The sequence below is a fragment of the Aedes aegypti genome, chromosome 3, assembly GCF_002204515.2.
Source record: "Aedes aegypti strain LVP_AGWG chromosome 3, AaegL5.0 Primary Assembly, whole genome shotgun sequence".
NCBI lineage: Eukaryota > Metazoa > Arthropoda > Insecta > Diptera > Culicidae > Aedes > Aedes aegypti.
The window spans coordinates 34,493,056-34,512,175 of NC_035109.1; the positions used below are offsets into that span (position 1 = coordinate 34,493,056).

The 19,120-nt window shown below is 38.9% G+C and overlaps 2 protein-coding genes and 1 long non-coding RNA gene across 10 annotated transcripts in view; 2 read left to right on the forward strand and 1 right to left on the reverse strand.

Annotated features, from left to right (window-relative positions):
- The first annotated feature begins 207 nt into the window (after positions 1-207).
- LOC5566370 (dynein light chain roadblock-type 2) lies at positions 208-14,052 on the forward strand. Its single transcript, XM_001650732.2, has 3 exons — positions 208-393; positions 456-534; positions 13,628-14,052. The coding sequence occupies exons 1-3, from the start codon at positions 391-393 to the stop codon at positions 13,837-13,839; spliced, it is 294 nt and encodes a 97-aa protein (XP_001650782.1). The 5' UTR covers positions 208-390; the 3' UTR covers positions 13,840-14,052.
- On the forward strand, positions 1,509-2,396 carry LOC110679474. The gene is made up of 3 exons (XR_002502515.1): positions 1,509-2,026; positions 2,088-2,161; positions 2,221-2,396. It is a non-coding gene; the product is annotated as an uncharacterized LOC110679474 (long non-coding RNA).
- The window catches only part of LOC5566371 (AP-1 complex subunit gamma-1), a 179,880-nt gene continuing 174,660 nt past the window's right edge, over positions 13,901-19,120 (reverse strand). For all 8 annotated transcript variants that reach the window (XM_021854165.1, XM_021854164.1, XM_021854163.1 and 5 more), the window contains exons 10-12: positions 15,149-15,395; positions 14,725-15,090; positions 13,901-14,477 (exon numbers count right to left, since the gene is read on the reverse strand). In XM_021854165.1, coding sequence (XP_021709857.1) covers positions 14,259-14,477; positions 14,725-15,090; positions 15,149-15,395 — 832 coding nt within the window. In that variant the 3' untranslated portion in view covers positions 13,901-14,258. The remainder of the gene's footprint in view (positions 14,478-14,724; positions 15,091-15,148; positions 15,396-19,120) is intronic.

Here is a 19,120-nt window from a genome sequence, read left to right on the forward strand (position 1 = left end):
GTTTCTACAATAAAATTCATTTCAGTGTATCTAACTAACTAACAATTCCAATTTAATCTATTTATCTTAACTTTTGCAATAATGTTTATACTTTGGCATACCCCTCGACTGCCCTGGCTGAAACGCAACGTAACGCATGCTTCCCCAACCGGCAAATGCCCGTAACGCCAAATTGTCATTCTCCCTGTAACTATGGTAACGCTTCGTTTTCTCAAGTTGTCAAAACAAAGTCGAAATCCGCAAGAAAAAAGTGAAAACTATTCTCCGCCCGACATTACTGATGCAGCAGCTGTGAAAAATCGTGAAATTTGTGCACTATTTGGGCCAATCCCGGAAGATTATCCTTGTGCAATTGTGATAGCGTTCGAGTCGGCGTGGTAACTAATCAAAATGGTAAGTTATGGATGATTGATTATGGTGCTTCGCTGAGATGATGACCGAGTTTCGATTTTCAGTCGCAAGAGGTGGAAGAAACTCTAAAACGGATCCAGTCGCACAAAGGCGTCGTCGGAACGATTGTGGTCAATAATGAAGGTAAGCTTTATGCGGGAAGTAGTGATGTGGCCCCTAAATTTGGTCGAGGAAAAGTGTAGCTTTGAATGCTTTCCGTCTGACAGTGAAGATGATGTCACTGTCCCGTTAATTAAGGGTATGTGATATTTTGGGAAACAGTATTGTTACCTTTTTTGCTGGGCTGCTTAAGCACGTCAGGAGTTAATCATCAATATTAACCTTTTTTTCCCGAGCAGCCTAGATAGCCGCGTAGTGTCGGTAGCGGTTGTTTCAACTGGCTAAGAATTAACACTACGGACTGCCTGTTCCGGTGGTAAAAGTCCACCTCACAGGTGACCCCTAATTTATGGTGTAATGCGTATCGTGCCTAGGAATGAATGAATGGTAAGAGGGGTCTAAATAAAGCCTAACCGCTAACGGAGCCTGTGGAGTACCAGGGCGCCCTCTGCCGTATGGACCAGTGCACGAGTTCATTATTTGACGTTTGAGCGGTGCCGTGTTATTTATGTGACCATAGCAACAAGTGAATACGGCACCGCTCAAACGTCAAATTAGTGAACTCATGCATCGGTCCATTGTGCCCTTTCTGTGCTACCCATAGCAATGGCGCAGGTGACCATGTGATTCTCCGAGATAATCCGCTGCTCTTCTTCAGTCTCAAGCCTGAGGCTAAATAATAGTGGGTTTATTAATACGTTTTACACATTGTTTTCTGCGCTTTTCGCCTTTGGCGACTTTTAAAAGATACCGATCTGTTTTTTTTTCGTGCTGAGATTGCGAAAAGCTTAACCCTGCCTAGTTTGGGTAGTAATTACGGTTAGGTAGCTAAGATCAATCTTCGGCATAAAATATCATCAACGATCAATCTTTGTAGACTCATGCAAAATGGAACAGCTCAGGTGGCGCTAGTTCAAAAACCTTACTTATGTGAAGGAAACTTTTATCTAGGCAACCTTGTGGACTCAGCTTTTGCTACTTTCAGAAACATGGAACGGCTAACTCGCGTGTCAAACCTCGTGTATGTGTGCTCGTTGTAACAATGTTACAAGAGATACCAATATATGTATCGAAATTAATATTTTTAAATGCGTTGGATCGACTACTTCTCGGGCTACGAAAGAGCTGAGAGTATAAAAAGATTGTATATAAGAGACGATATTTGGTATTCGAGCACTTTTAGCCGATCGCAACGCCATGGGTGGCGAGAATTTGAAACACCCATTTTTTAACGGATCGCGAAACAGATCACATCACTCCGATCCTAAAAATAGGCAGTATAGCCAATGGTTCAGAGAAAAAAGATTTGCTATTTTTAGATGTATGTTATTTTTAGATTGTATGTGTGACCTTGGAACCCCACGATTTTCGCGAAGGCCCAGAATTGAAGCCCATCTTATTTTGCCAAATTAGCGTTCTTTCTCGATTCGATCGGCGTAGTGAACGGACGTAGTCCCCAAAACCTAGTGGAAGATATAGTTAGAAAACTTCGTGTTAGCCAGTCGATAGTAAAATTGTGAGTTGTACCTGTGAATCCAAAGAAACCGATAATTAATGTTCATTGTAATTTTCTGTAGAAATCGAGAGTATTGTCTAGTGGTTGAGACCGTGATTATAGGCCCAAGTGAGCCAAGTCTATTGAGCTAGTCAAGTGAGTGTGGAATTCTAGAGTCTCGTTGTGTAACCTAATTGTTCTATGTTCTATGTTAGATTCAAACCAAGCTCTAAAATTTCCTACCATTTTTGGAAATCGTACAGCGAAATTCGCTCGAGGTCAAGGTAATTATTTAAATCAGAACAACATTTGTTAATAGAGATGACCAAAATTGTAATATTAATTTGTTCTCGCTTGAAGGACCAACTATCCTTCAAGTGAAGGTGTTTCGTCCGGGTAGGTGTAGGAAGTTACGCACGCCGCGTGACTTCTGGGCAGGTCCGAAGACCCGACCGCTTGTAGCTGGTCTCGTGGCGGGTTAGTGATCCAGCCCCAGCGCATCTACGGGCCATCGGAAGTTGCCACTACTTCCGGGGTGATAATCGGTCGCCAATTGCCGGTTCCACATTGTTGGCCTCGAAGCGACACTCGCGAGTGAAATCAGCGGGCCCGCCATCGACAAGCAAAACCGTGTACACTAGACCTATTCATATTTTCAAAAAAGTCTGGAAACTCCCCAGTCAACCAATACTTTGATTTTTCATTGCGAAATGAACTTCTGGCCAAAATTTCACTCAATTTAGAGTAAATTTAGTTGTGCTTCAAATGAATTATGTGTTTTTTGGCTATTTTCAAGCTTTAAAAAACATAACTACCGAACGAAACATCAAAATTTATCGGAAATACTTCTACATAGTAGTTTATCCAATTCTACGAACTTTTGTCGAACACGATTTTATGATTGGAGCAAGTTTTAACATAGTTTGGTTGAGGTTTGTATCTCGAAGTTCTTGAAAATCTCTTTTTTCGGGAATTGTTTTCACTAAACAGCATGCCTGCATGAAAATTTCGGATTTTTAATTTCCAGACATGATGACAATGCATATCTAAAAGTCAATCCCGTTCAAAGTTACCATTTATCTTACGAAAATAAATTGTAAAAAATAGGTAATTATGAAGCACATTTGTAAATCCACTGTGGGTGGGCCAAGAGCACCACCGTGAGCTTCAATGAATACAAAAAATGAACACATTAGCACTGCCTTTTCTCAGTCGATGATGATGATTGTTTTCAAATCGTTCTAAATGATCAGTGAAATGCGATCAAAACAATCATCACTCGGAAAGAAAAAGCAATGCTAACTTGTTCAATTCATTCGTTTCCGGTACATGTGTCATGCATGATTTAATTATCATCAGGTTGCGTTGCGGTGCTCGATCTTTGGGCATTTATTGTAATTTATTGCCTTTAGCAACATGTAATCTGTTGATGGCCAATGAATTCATAAATGTATTATGTTTGATTCCCGTTGACTAGGGCCTGAAAAAATAATACCAATGCATGTTTTATATACCATGTATATTGAGAAAACTGTAATTTCTGGGTACTACGGAGTACAAATTTGGATCAAACAATGTTAAAACTCAATTTAATCTTGTTAGCGTGTTCGACAAACTTTAACAGAATAGAATTAGCTTTCAAATAGTGGTAATAGCAAGTGGTTTTGATTTCCCACATGCTAGTTATGATTTTTCAAACCTTGAAATAATCCCAAAAACACATTTTCAACTTGAAGCATACTGAAATCTTTATCAAATGAGCTGAAAATTTGACCAGACATTGTTCTTAGCATGAGAATTCCGAATACTGCTTGACCGGTAGATTTCCAGACATTTTTTTAAATATGAACAGGTCTAGTGTACACGTGTGGTTCTAGACGGCAAGCCATCGTAGCCAAGGCACGAACCACTGACAGCACAGGAGCAACAGGTCGATCGTCATCGGCCAATCGCAGCAGAAAAAAAACAGGTCAGAACATTCCTTTAGGCACTTTAACAAATTAAAACTAGTATTTCGACTCGAAGAATAAGCGGGAATACTTCAGAGCTAGAATAATAAATTGTTTAAATAGAGGGACACTAGTACGGTAACTACCGGGAAACGAATTCAGTGGAAGTTATTTTTAATCACTGAGTGTCGATAAAGCAGAACCCCGACAATAGGTTGTGCAAGTCTAACCCATTCAAGACCAAAATAAAAATTTATACGAAAATTCATGACTGTCGATAGAGGAGAGAAGTTTTGATAATTTGAGTTCGTTTTGCGTAAATTAATTTTCACAGTGGTTCCCCTTTTGATTATCCCGTCTAAATTTAAGATTTGGAGCTAGTGGTATGGAGCGAATCGTCGGTTCGGTGGTAATTTTCTTTTTGAAGAACTCGCCTTGAGAGTCTCGCCGGGTACACAAATCTCGCCTCTTCGCATGCAAGTGGAACTTGAAGTTTGCTTGGTGCTTAAGCGAAGGGGTTAATCCAACCGATTCGGGTTCGAATCTGGTCGCCCGTTACATCGTAAATAGCGCTAACGCTGCTACACTCATTTCTGATAAAAAGAATCAGAGATGTGCTGTCACAATTGATATTTCTGTTGGTGATCTCAATAGGAAATACGTCCTTCGTTTTGTGGTATATTTATCACATGATGAACCATCCCCAACGGATGATTTCAAACGAGTTGTCGTACACTGCGTAACAAAAAGCCTCCCGCTGATTGTAGGCAGTGATGCCAATGCTCATCACATCATCTGGGGCAGCTCAGATATCAATTTGAGAGACTCCAGTCTGTTGCAATATTTAAGTAGTACAGATCTTGGATTACTTTACATAGGAAATCGCCCAAGCTTCATGGTATCTAATAGAGAAGAAGTGTTAGACAGGGTTGTTATTAGTCGCCGGATTCGACAGACTATCAGTAACGGTGACGAAAAATACAAAGTTTTCGTCACTACCTCAGCTCAGCGCAAACAACGACGTCCAACTACCAGCAACCAAGCACCTCGTCGCGACGAAAAATCTTTGCCGTTTCTCTCTGTCTGTGTTTTCGTTGAAAATGTTCAGCTTGAATGGAAAGGCAGACAACTAGGGTTTCAATGCTAGTAATGGACCCCTTAGTAGCTGAAATTCATTCTCGACGCTTTTCCGCAATGATAACTCAGACGCATATACGTTTTGTGGAGTCTAACAACAAATTCAATGTCTTTACTTCATAGTACTCAGGGTGACCAGCGCACCGGGAAATCGGGAAAACCGGGAAAAATCCGGGAATTTCAAATCACCGGGAAAAAAACGGGAAATATACGGGAATTTCAATCAACACCGGGAAAATTTGGCATAACAGTTAATGTTCCAACCAACACGATTTCAATACAATCATTTAGAGGATTTTTACTATAGCTTCAATATTTGAATCCCAAACTAGTCAATAAAGTCAAGGGATAGTATATGGAAACAGAATCTTTATTCAACTGTTTGCAAGTGAAACAGATTTGATCGATGTTTTAGAAATAGCCTTACAGAAGCATTCTTAAATCCAATAATTAATTGTACTACAAGTTAAAATCTTTTATTATAGAAAAACCTAGAAAATAGTGATTTTTTAAAACGTTTTTATAACGTTTTATGAAGAATTTTATATTACAAAATGAAATGTTTGAATGATATCAATTGTATTTCTCGAAGCAAGCTTGCAATTCGCTAAGCTCTTATTAATTGCATTTAAAACTTTTCATGAATCTAAACTAAAAATCCTCTTACTTAATACTCCTTTTTTATTGCTGAAGACATGCTTTTGGCATGGGAGTAACAGTATTACAAACATTTTTCGGAATCACTATAAGTTGACGTATGACAATTGATAAACTCGGTTTAAAGTAAGCTAATACTGTGTGTTAGTTTGTTTAAGGTGAAGATGCATAAAAGCTATTTTCATGAACACAAATCTAAAAACTATATAACGGTTCAAGCTGCTCAAGCTTTCTTGAAATTTAAAGGTATGGCTTCGATTCATCTTCACCTTAATATTAAAACTTTGATTCATTCTATAATTGACTTGATCCCATCATTCCAACAATGTTCAAGCATTTTTTACACTTAACATTTTCATAACAAATTCTACGATTACCTAATAATATCAGAAACTGTTATGGGTCCAAAAAATGTAAATGCGCGACAAAAACTAATCTAACCCTAATAATAATGTTTTCCATCTATCCCTAATAAGAATGCTTAGGTGTATGACCATAACACTCGTACTTGAAGTCGTTTGAAATGATAAAATAGCGATGTTTCTTAGCTTATAATTAAATCGGGAAAGTTTTTGAAATACCGGGAAAAAACCGGGAGAAAACCGGGAATTTGAAATTGACTTTTCACTGGCCACCCTGTTAGTACGTCTATGAAACATACAAAATCATTCGATTTTTCCAGCGAAATATGCATTTGAAAAACTGTTGTCCGAATGCCTATTATGGACCCTCCCGGGGTCCATAATAGGATTGTTTACAAATTTGACGTTGCGTATTATGGACCCTCCATTTGATTCCCATGTAATCCGGCTCGCTGCCGACGAGCCTATTATGGACCCACCTGGAAATGCGTATTATGGACCCTCTTGTGTGGTTTTATTTACAAAACTGTTCAAATATCTGTATTTATGCGTCTCAGACCAAATATTTTGCCTGAAACTGCTGACTAACAATGTAATCGAAGTTCCCCCGGTGGATTTTCATAGGAATAAAGTTGCTTTGAGTGTTAATTTTATGTTTTTCTGTAGGGGGTCCATAATACGCAAAGGGTCCATAACCGGCATCGACTCCCTAATCGTTCCAATTGAAAAGCCGACCAAAAAAGGAACTCACAAAAAAAAAAAACCAGCGCGCTACCGGAATTGAACAAACAACCTTTCGATTATCGATAGCACGCGCCTACCGGCAAAACTACCACAACTTCTTGAAAATGTGCTTGCCCAATTGTTAACACAAGACACCTTATTGACTAGTAGTTCGTAGTTTAGACTCTCTTTGTCTGCAATTGTGCGCTCGGTGACGATTACACTCAGGCAAATGGACTATCGATAAACATAGGAACCCCTTATGAAAATTCACCACAAGGAATCGGGTTGAAATTCATAAATTTGCCTTATGAAACCGAAATTTGAAAACAAAAATAGTTTTCGCAGCAACCTGGAATCGAACCAAGGACCTTGCGATCGATAGGCTCGTGCGTACACCCCGCGCCTATCGACGCCTTGATGTGGAGTGATGCTAAAACGATACATAAAGCGTTCGTATTGCGATAATCGTTCCATCTTTCATAAGGCAAAATGTATGAATTTCGATAGTCCAGTTCGCTGCGTGTAGGGAAAGCAAGTACAGTGGGATTCCGTTTTTGGCAACAAAGTCGAAATTTTCAGTTGCCAAAATCGGAACCTTATTTTAAATTTTATTTTTCAACAATTGGTTTTGAAAACATCAGTACAATATTATTACATCATCCTTATGGCCCACATGGCATCGAGACTTCGGAACGGTTCACTTCGAAGCAGTTTTCCGTAGGGTTGTACTACGAATCCATAGCCCCGTAATGGTCATTGTGGCAAACGTTCTACATACTTTTTACCCCACAACGTCTTCAATGATTTTTAAGAAGCTTTTTATAAAATTTTTGTATGCGTGGGCCATGTAAATCAATAATCGCATAAGTGACCTTTATTCAAGAACTGGGCATTTTCTTAAAACTGTGAAAAAAAGACGAACAAAATAAAATATATTATTGTATTCGTACAAAGACGTTATTACAAAACAAAAGCGCTGGATAGTATAAAACGGAACGAGATTTTATTTTAAATGTATTGAACATCAAAAATCAGTTTAACTTCTGAGCCTCAGTATAAAATTTGACCAGTATTCAGTGAGTTAAAATTTGCTCCTTTAATTTATGTTTCTGATAAAGTAAAGCATTTCATAATGAATGATTGATTGCAGTCAAAAAAAGCAAACATAAACAATTACATCTCATGATCCGTGAATCGTAACTTTGTAGAAAACACAAACAAGCTTCTTATAATTTATAGTTGAAATGAGTTTGAATTGAGCTTGATATGTGTTTTACGTTGTGCTACTTTTCCCCGAATAGCCCAGTTCCCCGAAAAGTTTTTAGAATGCATAATTGTCATTAATTGTTGCATTTTAATGTGGTGGACGAACCGGTCATCGGATATAAACCCTTTTATAATTGATTGGCGATTCTTTCGAGTTTTACTATCCTCAGCATTTTTGGCAATATGTGTTTAGTCTAGAACGATCAAATACACTGCGGAACATGTTTTTGTCTCAAGCACCACAATACCGCTATTCACTCAATTAAGGGTTGCTGAATCCATTGCCGTTTTCAAAAATATCATAGCACGTCTAGTTTTTGAGATATTGGCTGCTGAAAATGCAAAAAATGACTATTTTAGCCAACTTGCATGCATGTTTGCCAGCTTGTAAGGTAATACCAAAGACAAATTAAAGACCCCCATGTCCCTTGCAGTTGCCCAAAATTTTATGGCTCATAAGGTAATCCAGAATGCCGTTCAAAGTGTACTGCGATCTGTCAAACTTGGGTACCTTTTGCACTACCGAGGGACCAAATGCAGTACTAGAAGTGGTACCCAATCTGAGCCCGAGTGGGACGGACCTGGTAATACAGTCGCCTCTCCACATCTCGATATCGAAGGGACCATCGAGATAGGGAGAGATCGAGACAAAGAACAAATTTTTGATGAATACTAGATTGAAAAACACTCCGTTGCCAAGAAAGTAATACACAAACAGACGTCATTTTGCGCTTTTAATTTGTTTTGAATCCCAGAACTTTGGTCTAGTAACCTTAGATATTGGTCATATCGACATACAGAGAGAAAATTGAGAACAAACAATCAACAGAAACACATCGAGATATGGAGATATCGAGATAAGGAGGATATCGAGATATGGAGAGTGAAAATGTATGCAGACTGAAGGGACTTATGAAATCATCGACATAGGGAGAGATATCGAGATGTAGAACATCGAGATGTGGAGAGTATATTGGCTGAATTTGCCACAGAATTCAAATTTTATGTGTATAACAATACTTATCGGCAGAGTTTATAATACTTTCGATGCGGAAAAGTTGTTTTTTTGATGAATTAAAAAATTATAGTATTTTCCCATATAAGAGAAACGAAGAATTTATGGAGACAGCAAACATGTCGTAAAAATCGGTTTAATCTAAATTTAATTGCGCAATTTCATCCAAATTCAATCCAAAATGAAAGTTTAAGTGCAAAATAGCATGCTTAGTGGATTAGATTACAAAAATGTTTGATAAATTATACTTTAAATTTTATGTAAACATCAATAAAATCAGTGTTTTATACATTTGGCGACCTGTAGCTAAAAATTGTAACGTGCTGGAACATTTCTGAAAATGGCATCAGATTCAGCAACCCCAAATCTACGCGAGACACATAATTTGATCCTTGAGACACGCAAAAATGTCATTTTTGTTACGCTGTGATATCTTCTTCTTTGATTGTTTATCGGTCTCTCTAGTTCAACACCGTGTCACTAAAAACTATTCTTGTACCTCTATGAACTGCATCATTTTTAGGGGAAACGGGTCTTTCTGGGAAATGACATTCGGGGAAACGACATTCGGAGAAAAGTAGCACGATCATGTTGTACACCTACCTTATTAAATCAACGGAAAACTTCAGGATCCTGCAATGAAACCTCAAGAACCTGATAGGAATCTTCAGGTGCTCGTAAGGAATCTACAGGAAAACGCTAGGAATCTGAAGCATCTTTCTAGGAATCCGTAGGATCTCGCCTAGAATTCCCTCGCTAGGAATTTACAGGACACTCTAGAAATCTTATGAATTTATTAGGAATCATCTGATTTTGGACATAATCCCCAATAACCAATTACACATTCTCAGGATCCCACAAGGAACCCTCAGTGTCTGTTAGGAATCTGCAGACATTATAAAGATCCCGTTAAAATTTCTGAGAAGTCCTCTTAACACCAAGAATTCCCTAAGCATTCTCCAGGGTACAGATAGACAACTTATAGACCCAGCTCGTTAGAAAAAAAATTTGATTATGTTGAGACCCATATCCTTTATTATAAATCTTGTATAGAATTCTGGATCGTATATTATTAAATCTAACGTCTTAACCTTAGTAAGGACCTTGGGTCTTTTTCGACCCGTTTCAAAATTCAAATCAATGTAACTTTTGATTGAAATAACCTAGCAATTTGAAACTTTCTGACAATTATTTTTTTTGTGGGAAATTTTGTTTCTGCGGAAACAAAAGTTTTGAATGACCCCTAGGGGAGCATCCATAAAAAAAGTTACAAATTGTGACTTAGGGTCGTTTTCGACCCGAAAATTCAAACAGCTCGCAAAAATCAGTGTGTTGACCGAATTTAGTTCTGTTGGGCTTAAATGAAGGGCACACATGTCTAGTTTCAGAAACCCTCCCGGAGATCCGGATTTGGTCACTGTGGCCACCGGGAACCAGCTACATATGAAAAATGTCCCTTTAGAGACCCTTACTTTGACGACCTGTAGTTTCATAACTAAACAAGTAATCTGAACCGTCCTCATATTGTTGAACAGGTATTCACGTGGACTGCGAATAGAGATTCTCAAATCACTTAGTTATTCATACCCGGTTCCGGAAACCCGGAACATCCGAAAAGTAAGTTTCCATCGCAGTTCTGTATATGTAATTCACATCGGCACTATTCGGTTGATGGATATTTTGGCATAATTTTTTTCTGTAATAAGGGACCAATTACCGGCGCACATTCCCTGAAAAATTCGGTCCAGTATGGTCCCTGCGGAACCGGTTCCTGGAGTCCCGGGAGGTGGCCAATCTGGACAATTCGATGAAATTACTAAGATTTGAACCCCAAAACCAAATGAATTGTGTTCAATTCTTTATGATTTTTTATGTTTGGATGTATTTTGCCAAAATAATGAATGGATGGTTATTCTGGTCCTTATGGAGCACCGGAATGGCCACCGGGAAACCCGTAATATGGGACCAAAAAATTTTAGCACCAAATGTAGGCATGCGACGGCTCAATCTTCATGATTTTGCTTCCCTGTGACTATGCTAGTTCAATTTTAGATGAATGACCACTTGGGTTCTTCTGGCCCACCAAAATAACTCAGGAATGGCCACCGGAAATGCCCGTATTGTGGGACATTTCAGTTTTTTTGCCAAAACTAGGCATGCGACGGCTCAATCTTCATGATTTTGCTTCCCTGTGACTATGCTAGTTCAATTTTAGATGAATGACCTCATTGGTTCTTCTGGCCCACCGAAATAACCCAGGAATGGCCACCGGAAATACACGTATTGTGGGACATTTCAGTTTTTGTACCAAAAATAGGCATGCGACAGCTTATTCTTCATGATTCTGGGTACCTGTGACTCTTCTAGTTCAAATTTAGATGAATGACCATTCTGGCTCATTGTAACCATGAAATAACCCAGGAATGGCCACCGGAGATATCCGTATTGTGGGACATTTCAGTTTTTGTACCAAAATTAGGCATGCGACGGCTCATTCTTTATGATTTTGCATACCTGTGACTCTTCTAGTTCAATTATTGATGAATGACCACTCTGACTTATTGTTACCACGAAATAACCCGGGAATGACCACTGGAGATATCCGTATTGTGGGACATTTCAGTTTTTGTGCCAAAACTAGGCATGCGACGGCTCAATCTTCATGATTTTGAATACCTGTGACTCTTCTAGTTCAATTTTAGATGAATGACCACTCTGGTTCATTGTAACAACGAGATAACCCAGGAATGACCACCGGAGATACCCGTATTGTGGGACATTTCAGTTGTATTCAGAATCATGAAGAATGAGCCGTCGCATGCCTAGTTTTGGTACAAAAACTGAAATGTCCCACAATTCGGGTATCTCCGGTGGTCATTCCTGGGTTATTTCGGTGGACCAGAAGAACCAAAGTGGTCATTCATCTAAAATTGAACTAGAAGTGTCATAGGTATTCAAAATCATGAAGAATGAGCCGTCACATGCCTAGTTTTGGCACAAAAACTGAAATGTCCCACAATACGGGTATTTCCGGTGGCCATTCCTGGGTTACTTTGGTGGGCCAGAAGAACCAAAGTGGTCATTCATCAATAATTGAACTAGCAGAGTCACAGGGAAGCAAAATCATGAAGATTGAACCGTCGCATGCCTACTTTTGGTGCTAAAGTTTTGTGGTCCCATATTATGGGTTTCCCGGTGGCCATTCCGGTGCTCCAAAAGGACCAGAATAACCATCCATTCATTATTTTGGCAAAATACATCCAAACATAAAAAATCATAAAGAATTGGACACAATTCATTTGGTTTTGGGGTTCAAATCTGAGTAATTTCATCGAATTGTCCAGATTGGCCACCTCCCGGGACTCCAGGAACCGGTTCCGCAGGGACCATACTGGACCGAATTTTTCAGGGAATGTGCGCCAGTAATTGGTCCCTCATTACAGAAAAAAATTATGCCAAAATATCCATCAACCGAATAGTGCTGATGTGAATTAAATATACAGAACTGCGATGGAAACTTACTTTTCGGATGTTCCGGGTTTCCGGAAGCGGGTATGCATAACTAAGTGATTTGAGAATCTCTATTCACAGTCCACGTGAATACCTGTTCAACAATATGAGGACGGTTCAGATTACTTGTTTAGTTACGAAACTACAGGTCGTCAAAGTTAGGGTCTCTAAAGGGGCTTTTTTCATATGTAGCAGGTTCCTGGTGGCCACAGTGACCAAATCCGGATCTCCGGGAGGGTTTCTGAAAGTAGACATGTGTGCCATTCATTTAAGCCCAACAGAACTAAATTCGGTCAACACACTGATTTTTGCGAGCTGTTTGAATTTTCGGGTCGAAAACGACCCTAAGTCACAATTTGTAACTTTTTGTTAGGGACTAAGGAAGGTTAAAGAATCTCGAACAAAGAGGGAACGTAGCTCTGAATAGTTGACGCAGAAAGATCTTGTGCTAAGTTCAAACAAGCTGTTAAAAATCTGTAGATTTTTTTTAAGTTTATCACCTTCTGGCAGACTCAAGTGGGCTGGTCACTCAGTGTGAATGCTTAAAAAAAAAGAGATTGGTCTCTAATTGTGATACTGGTGGAGAATAATGGCCTCATGAAACGTCATTGCGAATGCATTACCAATGACCATCTCGAAGTCAATAAGCGCGTACTGGAGCTCTTAGTAGTTGGAGATTTGGAGGAATATCCACGAAAATGGAGCTTTGTAATGTAATCCATGGGTAGTTGACCTGCTATACAAATGTCTAAAGCAACAGATATGAAAATATTTACAAAAAAAAAAAATACAAATTTTAATGGTATTCAAAAATGTTGCCAAAAACGGATCCATTTTGTTGCCAAAATCGGGGGGTGCCACTGTATATCGTTTAGTCATTATCAGTGCTAGTAATTCCGTATATCGTTTCGTTTCACCCCGACATGAAAAAAATCCATATCGCATACCCTTACCGTTAGAACAAATGAGTAACGTTTCATATCGATCGATCTTTCCGCAGGCATTCCGGTGAAGAGCACCCTGGACAACACAACCACCGTGCAGTATGCTGGCCTGATGAGTCAACTGTCGGACAAGGCGCGCAGCGTGGTCCGGGATCTGGACCCATCCAACGATCTTACATTCCTCAGGGTTCGCTCGAAGAAGCACGAAATTATGGTCGCCCCGGACAAGGACTTCCTCCTGATCGTGATCCAGAACCCGACGGATTGAGGCGTTCTTTCTTAAGCTTGAAAGAGGGGGACACATTTCGAAAGCGAGTAAAATCGTTTAATTTATATTTAAATTATCTACATTTAATTGGTTCAACTGGGGGTAAAATTCTGCTAGGCGTTTAACTCTTTATTTTAAATTTTTATGATAAAATTTAACATGAAATAATCTACGCACTGTAAAACAGAATGAACTTGTGCTCTAGTGTTCTAATTTGATAGTCAGATTTGAGTTGATTGGTTCCGAAAAAGTCCATTTGATTTCTTGTTTCAAACATTGTGCCCTGGTTTGCCGTTTTTTTGTTGTAAAACTTACAACAGTCGATTAGTGTAGTTGAAATATGCTATTTTACAGTTGAGCAAACGTGTTCCGGTTAGTAGTTGTGATTAGCTGTATTAGAGTGTGAGCAGCATCGACCCTCAAATGAAAAGATCCGGCGGGAAATCGTTGACGTCCGCTTGTTCCATCACGGAGTAGTTACCGATGTCGTAGGAAAACCGGACCTTCATCCGGAGGGGACTGCTGGCGGCTGGATTGGTACGAATCACGTTAATGTCCTGGACAACTGATTCTCCCGGGAGCATCACCGTACTCGATGGCACCATCATTTGTATCGTAAATGCTTTCGGGACTGCGACCTGGAAAAAGAAAAAAAATATGTTTATTAATAATTGCCACAGTTGGCACATTTCTTAACGGAAAAATCTTGGGAACTACTGATCTACGGCCAACCTCATATATCGAAAAAAAAAAACTTAGAAATGATAATGTTTTTACGTTTTTATTTTTGATTGACTATGGTTTAGTAATGTTTTCAAATTGTCCAGAGTTAGATGTAAGCCCTCAAACTGTGGTTTAAAACTTTCGAAAGCTGAATCAACAAACCTGCAGCATAAACTTCTCGAGCATGTTGAGCGAGTTGTTGGTCGTTTTGGCCGTGACGACCGCGTGGTCGCCTTCCTTCTTCACGATGAACCGTATGTCTATATTGTCCTGGCTGTAAACGAGAATCGTCGTGGCCGAGTACTCCGTGGGGCTGCCGAATCCGCTGGGCAATGGACTTACTGTCGCCGTGAAGGAACCGGATTGATCCATACCTCCCAGGCCAAGCAGATCCAAAATCGTATTGGTTGCTGGCGGAGGTTCGTTCGGTGTGGACTGTTGCAAGGGGCTGGGAGTGGTCGTCGTATTACTAGTTGAAGAGCCACTGCCAAAGGAATCTCCTAGCAAGTCCAGGAGGATGTCCTGATTCTGAAAAGGATAGTGATGTCAAGCATCATATTCTAACACCCCTTCAAAAACCACCCACCGAAACCTGCTTCTGAGGCGTTGATTCTTCGCTGGGCGACGAAGCCGAAGTCGGTTCCGCTGATCCGGCAAAGTCGGAATTGTACTCCGATGTGGTCAGTTCGGATATCTTCAGGACGGGCATCTTCTCTAGCAATGCCGCCCTCAGGTGGTTGTGACTGGTGAACAGCTGGTGGAACTCAACAGCCCTCTGTTGCAGGTCGATGTTCAGATGTACCCGGAAGGCGTTGATGATGTTTTGGATGTTACTGTAATCGAATGGAAAGAAATGACATCATTAAATAGGAAAACTACGTTGAATTACCATGTTTCTCCATCGAAAATGGATTTATTTGTCATTGAACGAGTTTCCGGTTAGCGAAGTGATGGAGACGCATGGTTAACGATTTTTGCTTAATTGGTAGGTTTGGTTTGACTGTGTGCGTAATTGATTTTAGATTAACTCCTATATACCCAGGACTAGGTTAGGGTAAGTAGGTATAATACGTCACCTCCTAAGAAAAAAATGAAATATCTTTGCACCAGTTACATAGACTTACACAGTAGTTGCATGGTGACGAAATTATTGTATAGAATACGTATTATCGTGATATTTGAAATCAACGAAATCACAGATCCACAAAAAAAGCCCCATAGTATTGGGATGGTACGCCCTACTATAGCACAGCAGCCACACAACAACGGGGCTATATGCCCCCACCGATGAAATCCGCACCGGACAACTGTCTAAAAATCGAACAAATATCAGCTGTTGCGGCATCATCTGCTATTATTAATGAAAACATTTACCTAGATTTACATCATAATCATACCACAGTTATTGCATTTTTTGTGTTAAACTTTGTGTTAGACTGTCGGTTTCTTTGTTTTATTCTATTTCGCATGATAACGCTTGATTTGATTACATCGAAAGTTAGAACGAACTGTCGCATTTTCAATTTTTCTGATATCACATCTGAGACCGATATCACAAATAAGTTGCATTTAGAATCGATTCTATTCTGTTAATATTGCTCCGGTAATGCTTGGTAATTGAAGAGGGCGTTTTGCCCGTTATACCAAGAAATGTTATAACTTGTTGACTTTCTAATATTTTAGGAAAACTATTGTGTCTCTTCCCTATATAAGGGATGGGTTTTCTAAAAGCTGAAAATGCGAGATTCTTTTTTTCGAAATTGTTCAATCCTCAAAGTTAATGTAACCCGTTGACGCCTAAGGTATTCCACAATTGTGCAGAAATTGTTATCAACAGTTACGTTCCCATAAAATGAACACAGTTACAACAAAAAAAAAGTATAGTCTATGGTTAGGATTCAAAAAAAAATCTTAAAGGTGTGTCGTCAATATGTGATTCCTCCATAGAATTAATTTTGCATTTTATTAAACCAAAATTATTACTAATTGATCCTTTAGAAACAGTAAGCGTATTGTTTACTATGTTTTCGGTTGGAAACGTTCAACTCTACTACAACTCACTACTACGGGGTAAAAAAAACTTACGCTTCCAACAAAGGGTCCAGAAAAACTTGACTCTATGGGTCACTACCCCGAAAGCATAAGTAAATTCCACTAATAACAAAATTCAAAGATCGGTCATTTTCAACCACCTGCCCCACTCCTAATTGCACATTTTCAGTATGAAGATTCCGAAAATTTTGTGTTAATCGCCATCCTTCCCTGAAACACCCATTCCCCTGTAGAATGGCAGTGATATTTGTGGGCGTGGAGCAGAAGTTAAACAAATAATCTAGAACCATTTAAGTGAATAATTCTTATTGTTTTAAAATTCACCTCTAAAATATTTCTTGTAACATTTCAATCAACCAGATGCTAACATGGTCACTACTTTAGTATGTGACCCGAGATTTGTCCAAATGATCGCGGGTTCCTAATTAATTATTCTTTGCTGAAATAATTAGAAGAACAGCCTTTTTCAAATCAAAGGTAAATCATACACTGAAATGAATTTTATTGTAGAAACTACTAAATCCATGGTCCTTCCTCTAGGACGTGTAATCTTGCCGCGATGGGTGGGCTTACCCCATTAGCACTTATATGGGAACCAAAGACATGTCCAGTCGTGGTGGTATCACATCAGGAAATATTTGTTTAATGCCGCGTCATCAACCATCTGGCATAGATGCATCAATCTTACGGATGTGATCCAACGGTTTTCCTGTTACCAGGCATCGGGGTAACAGGAGCCGTAGCCACGCTTTGATGCAGATAGGTTAGCTTTTGTTTAAATGGTTATAATATTGACTAATGAGGAGAATGACTAAGGATCCATCGAGTAGAATGTGACACAAATGTTAATTTGTTATGCTTCTCTCATTAGAATCATAATAAAAAACCACATTTATTATGTTGGTATCATAAAACTACAACAACTTCATTCTCGCAAAATTATAATAAATAGGGGAACTTACGTATTGTCGGCAGCCTAAGCAGCTGAACTTTGAAGAAGGCAATTATATAGAGCAACGAAGCAAGACAATTAGCAGGAGACACCTAAACTACATTTGAGCACTATTTATTTAGTAATTATTATGCACAAAACACTATTTTGTTCTCTAAACCATCTATTTTTCCTCATCAAAGTCACGAGGCACTTGTTCTTTTATCGGCAATGCAATTACTATTGTCGGCAGCTAAATTGTTCTCTCCGGCAATCCAAAACTGTACAAAAACTAGGTTATGTATTGGTAACTTTTCGTATTTGTTGACAATGCCTGAATTTAAACGTCACTCATTGGGCCGTATGAATAAAATGTAGTAAAGTTGAGTTTACTACATTGTCGGTAGTAAATGCCATATGTGGAACACGAGTGGAACATGTTTGTGTAATTTTCCTTTCTACACCTTTCGAACATACTACAAACAACGCATTGCTATGAATAAAGGTAGCATTTACTACAAAGCTACTGGTAGTTAGCTTCAGAGGCTGCTACACATGCTTTGAGATTGCGGAATTGAATGGAATAATTTACTTTTAAGTAAAAATCATGGGAAAACGATATGAGTTTTGATATTTCGGAAGGTATTTTGAGTTTTGCTTAGGAATTCTGAGGTTACGAAAACATTCGCCCCGCCAAAGCTGAGATTCCGGTAAGATTACCGGCAGTAGCAATTTGTAATATCCGTGTGAATTCTGGCATTACGATAATTATGTTATTTTCTAGGAATTTTAGGATGTCGGTAGGAATTCAGATATTTATAATGTAATTTGGAATTTTACTTGTAAACTCTGACATCTCAGATTTCCTTTTGAATTCCGGAATTCTTGTAGGAACTTTGGGATTACGATAGGGATGTCGGATTTTTTATGATAATTCTGGAAGTTTAAATACCATTCTAGGAATATTGCGTAAATATTAGGAATTTGGTAAAAACACTAGGATTGGGGTGGGAATGGGATTCCGAATATTAATCTCTTGGAATTCTGTGGGTATCTTTGAGACGGTATTTCTGTAAGAATCTATGAGTTTGCGGTGGGATTCCTGCGAATTATTGTGTGAATATTTGTAATTCTGAAAATCAATCTTAGTAATTATTGTAAAAACCTTTAAGATTCCGTTGGAATTTCAAAGCAAAGCTTTAATATAAACGATTTGAATGTCGGTAAATAGTTTATAGATTTCAATGGGATTTTTTGTGAAATCGACAAGAATTTTGATAATTTCAAAGGGAACCCTGGTGTTTTAGGGGAGATCCTCATTGAATTCTAACGACTACCAATGGAATCACTACAATTGGCTTGTTTAGGGGTATCCAGTTTCTTGCATATTCTGAATCTACGTTAAAAATTAAACTAGAATCCAAAGTTTCACAACTTTCCGTGACCTGGAACTACTTTTAAAACAAATATGAAATTAGTATGGAAATCACTTTTGAATCACCCCTCGGCAAATTTTACTTCAGGACGAGCTGTCATTATGTGAATTGAAATGTCATTGAGTCGACGAATTCAAAT

Coding starts and splice junctions, on each gene's coding strand:
- LOC5566370 (XM_001650732.2), top strand. Junction 535..13,627: donor GATTGTGGTCAATAATGAAG/GTAAGCTTTATG, acceptor ATCTTTCCGCAG/GCATTCCGGTGAAGAGCACC.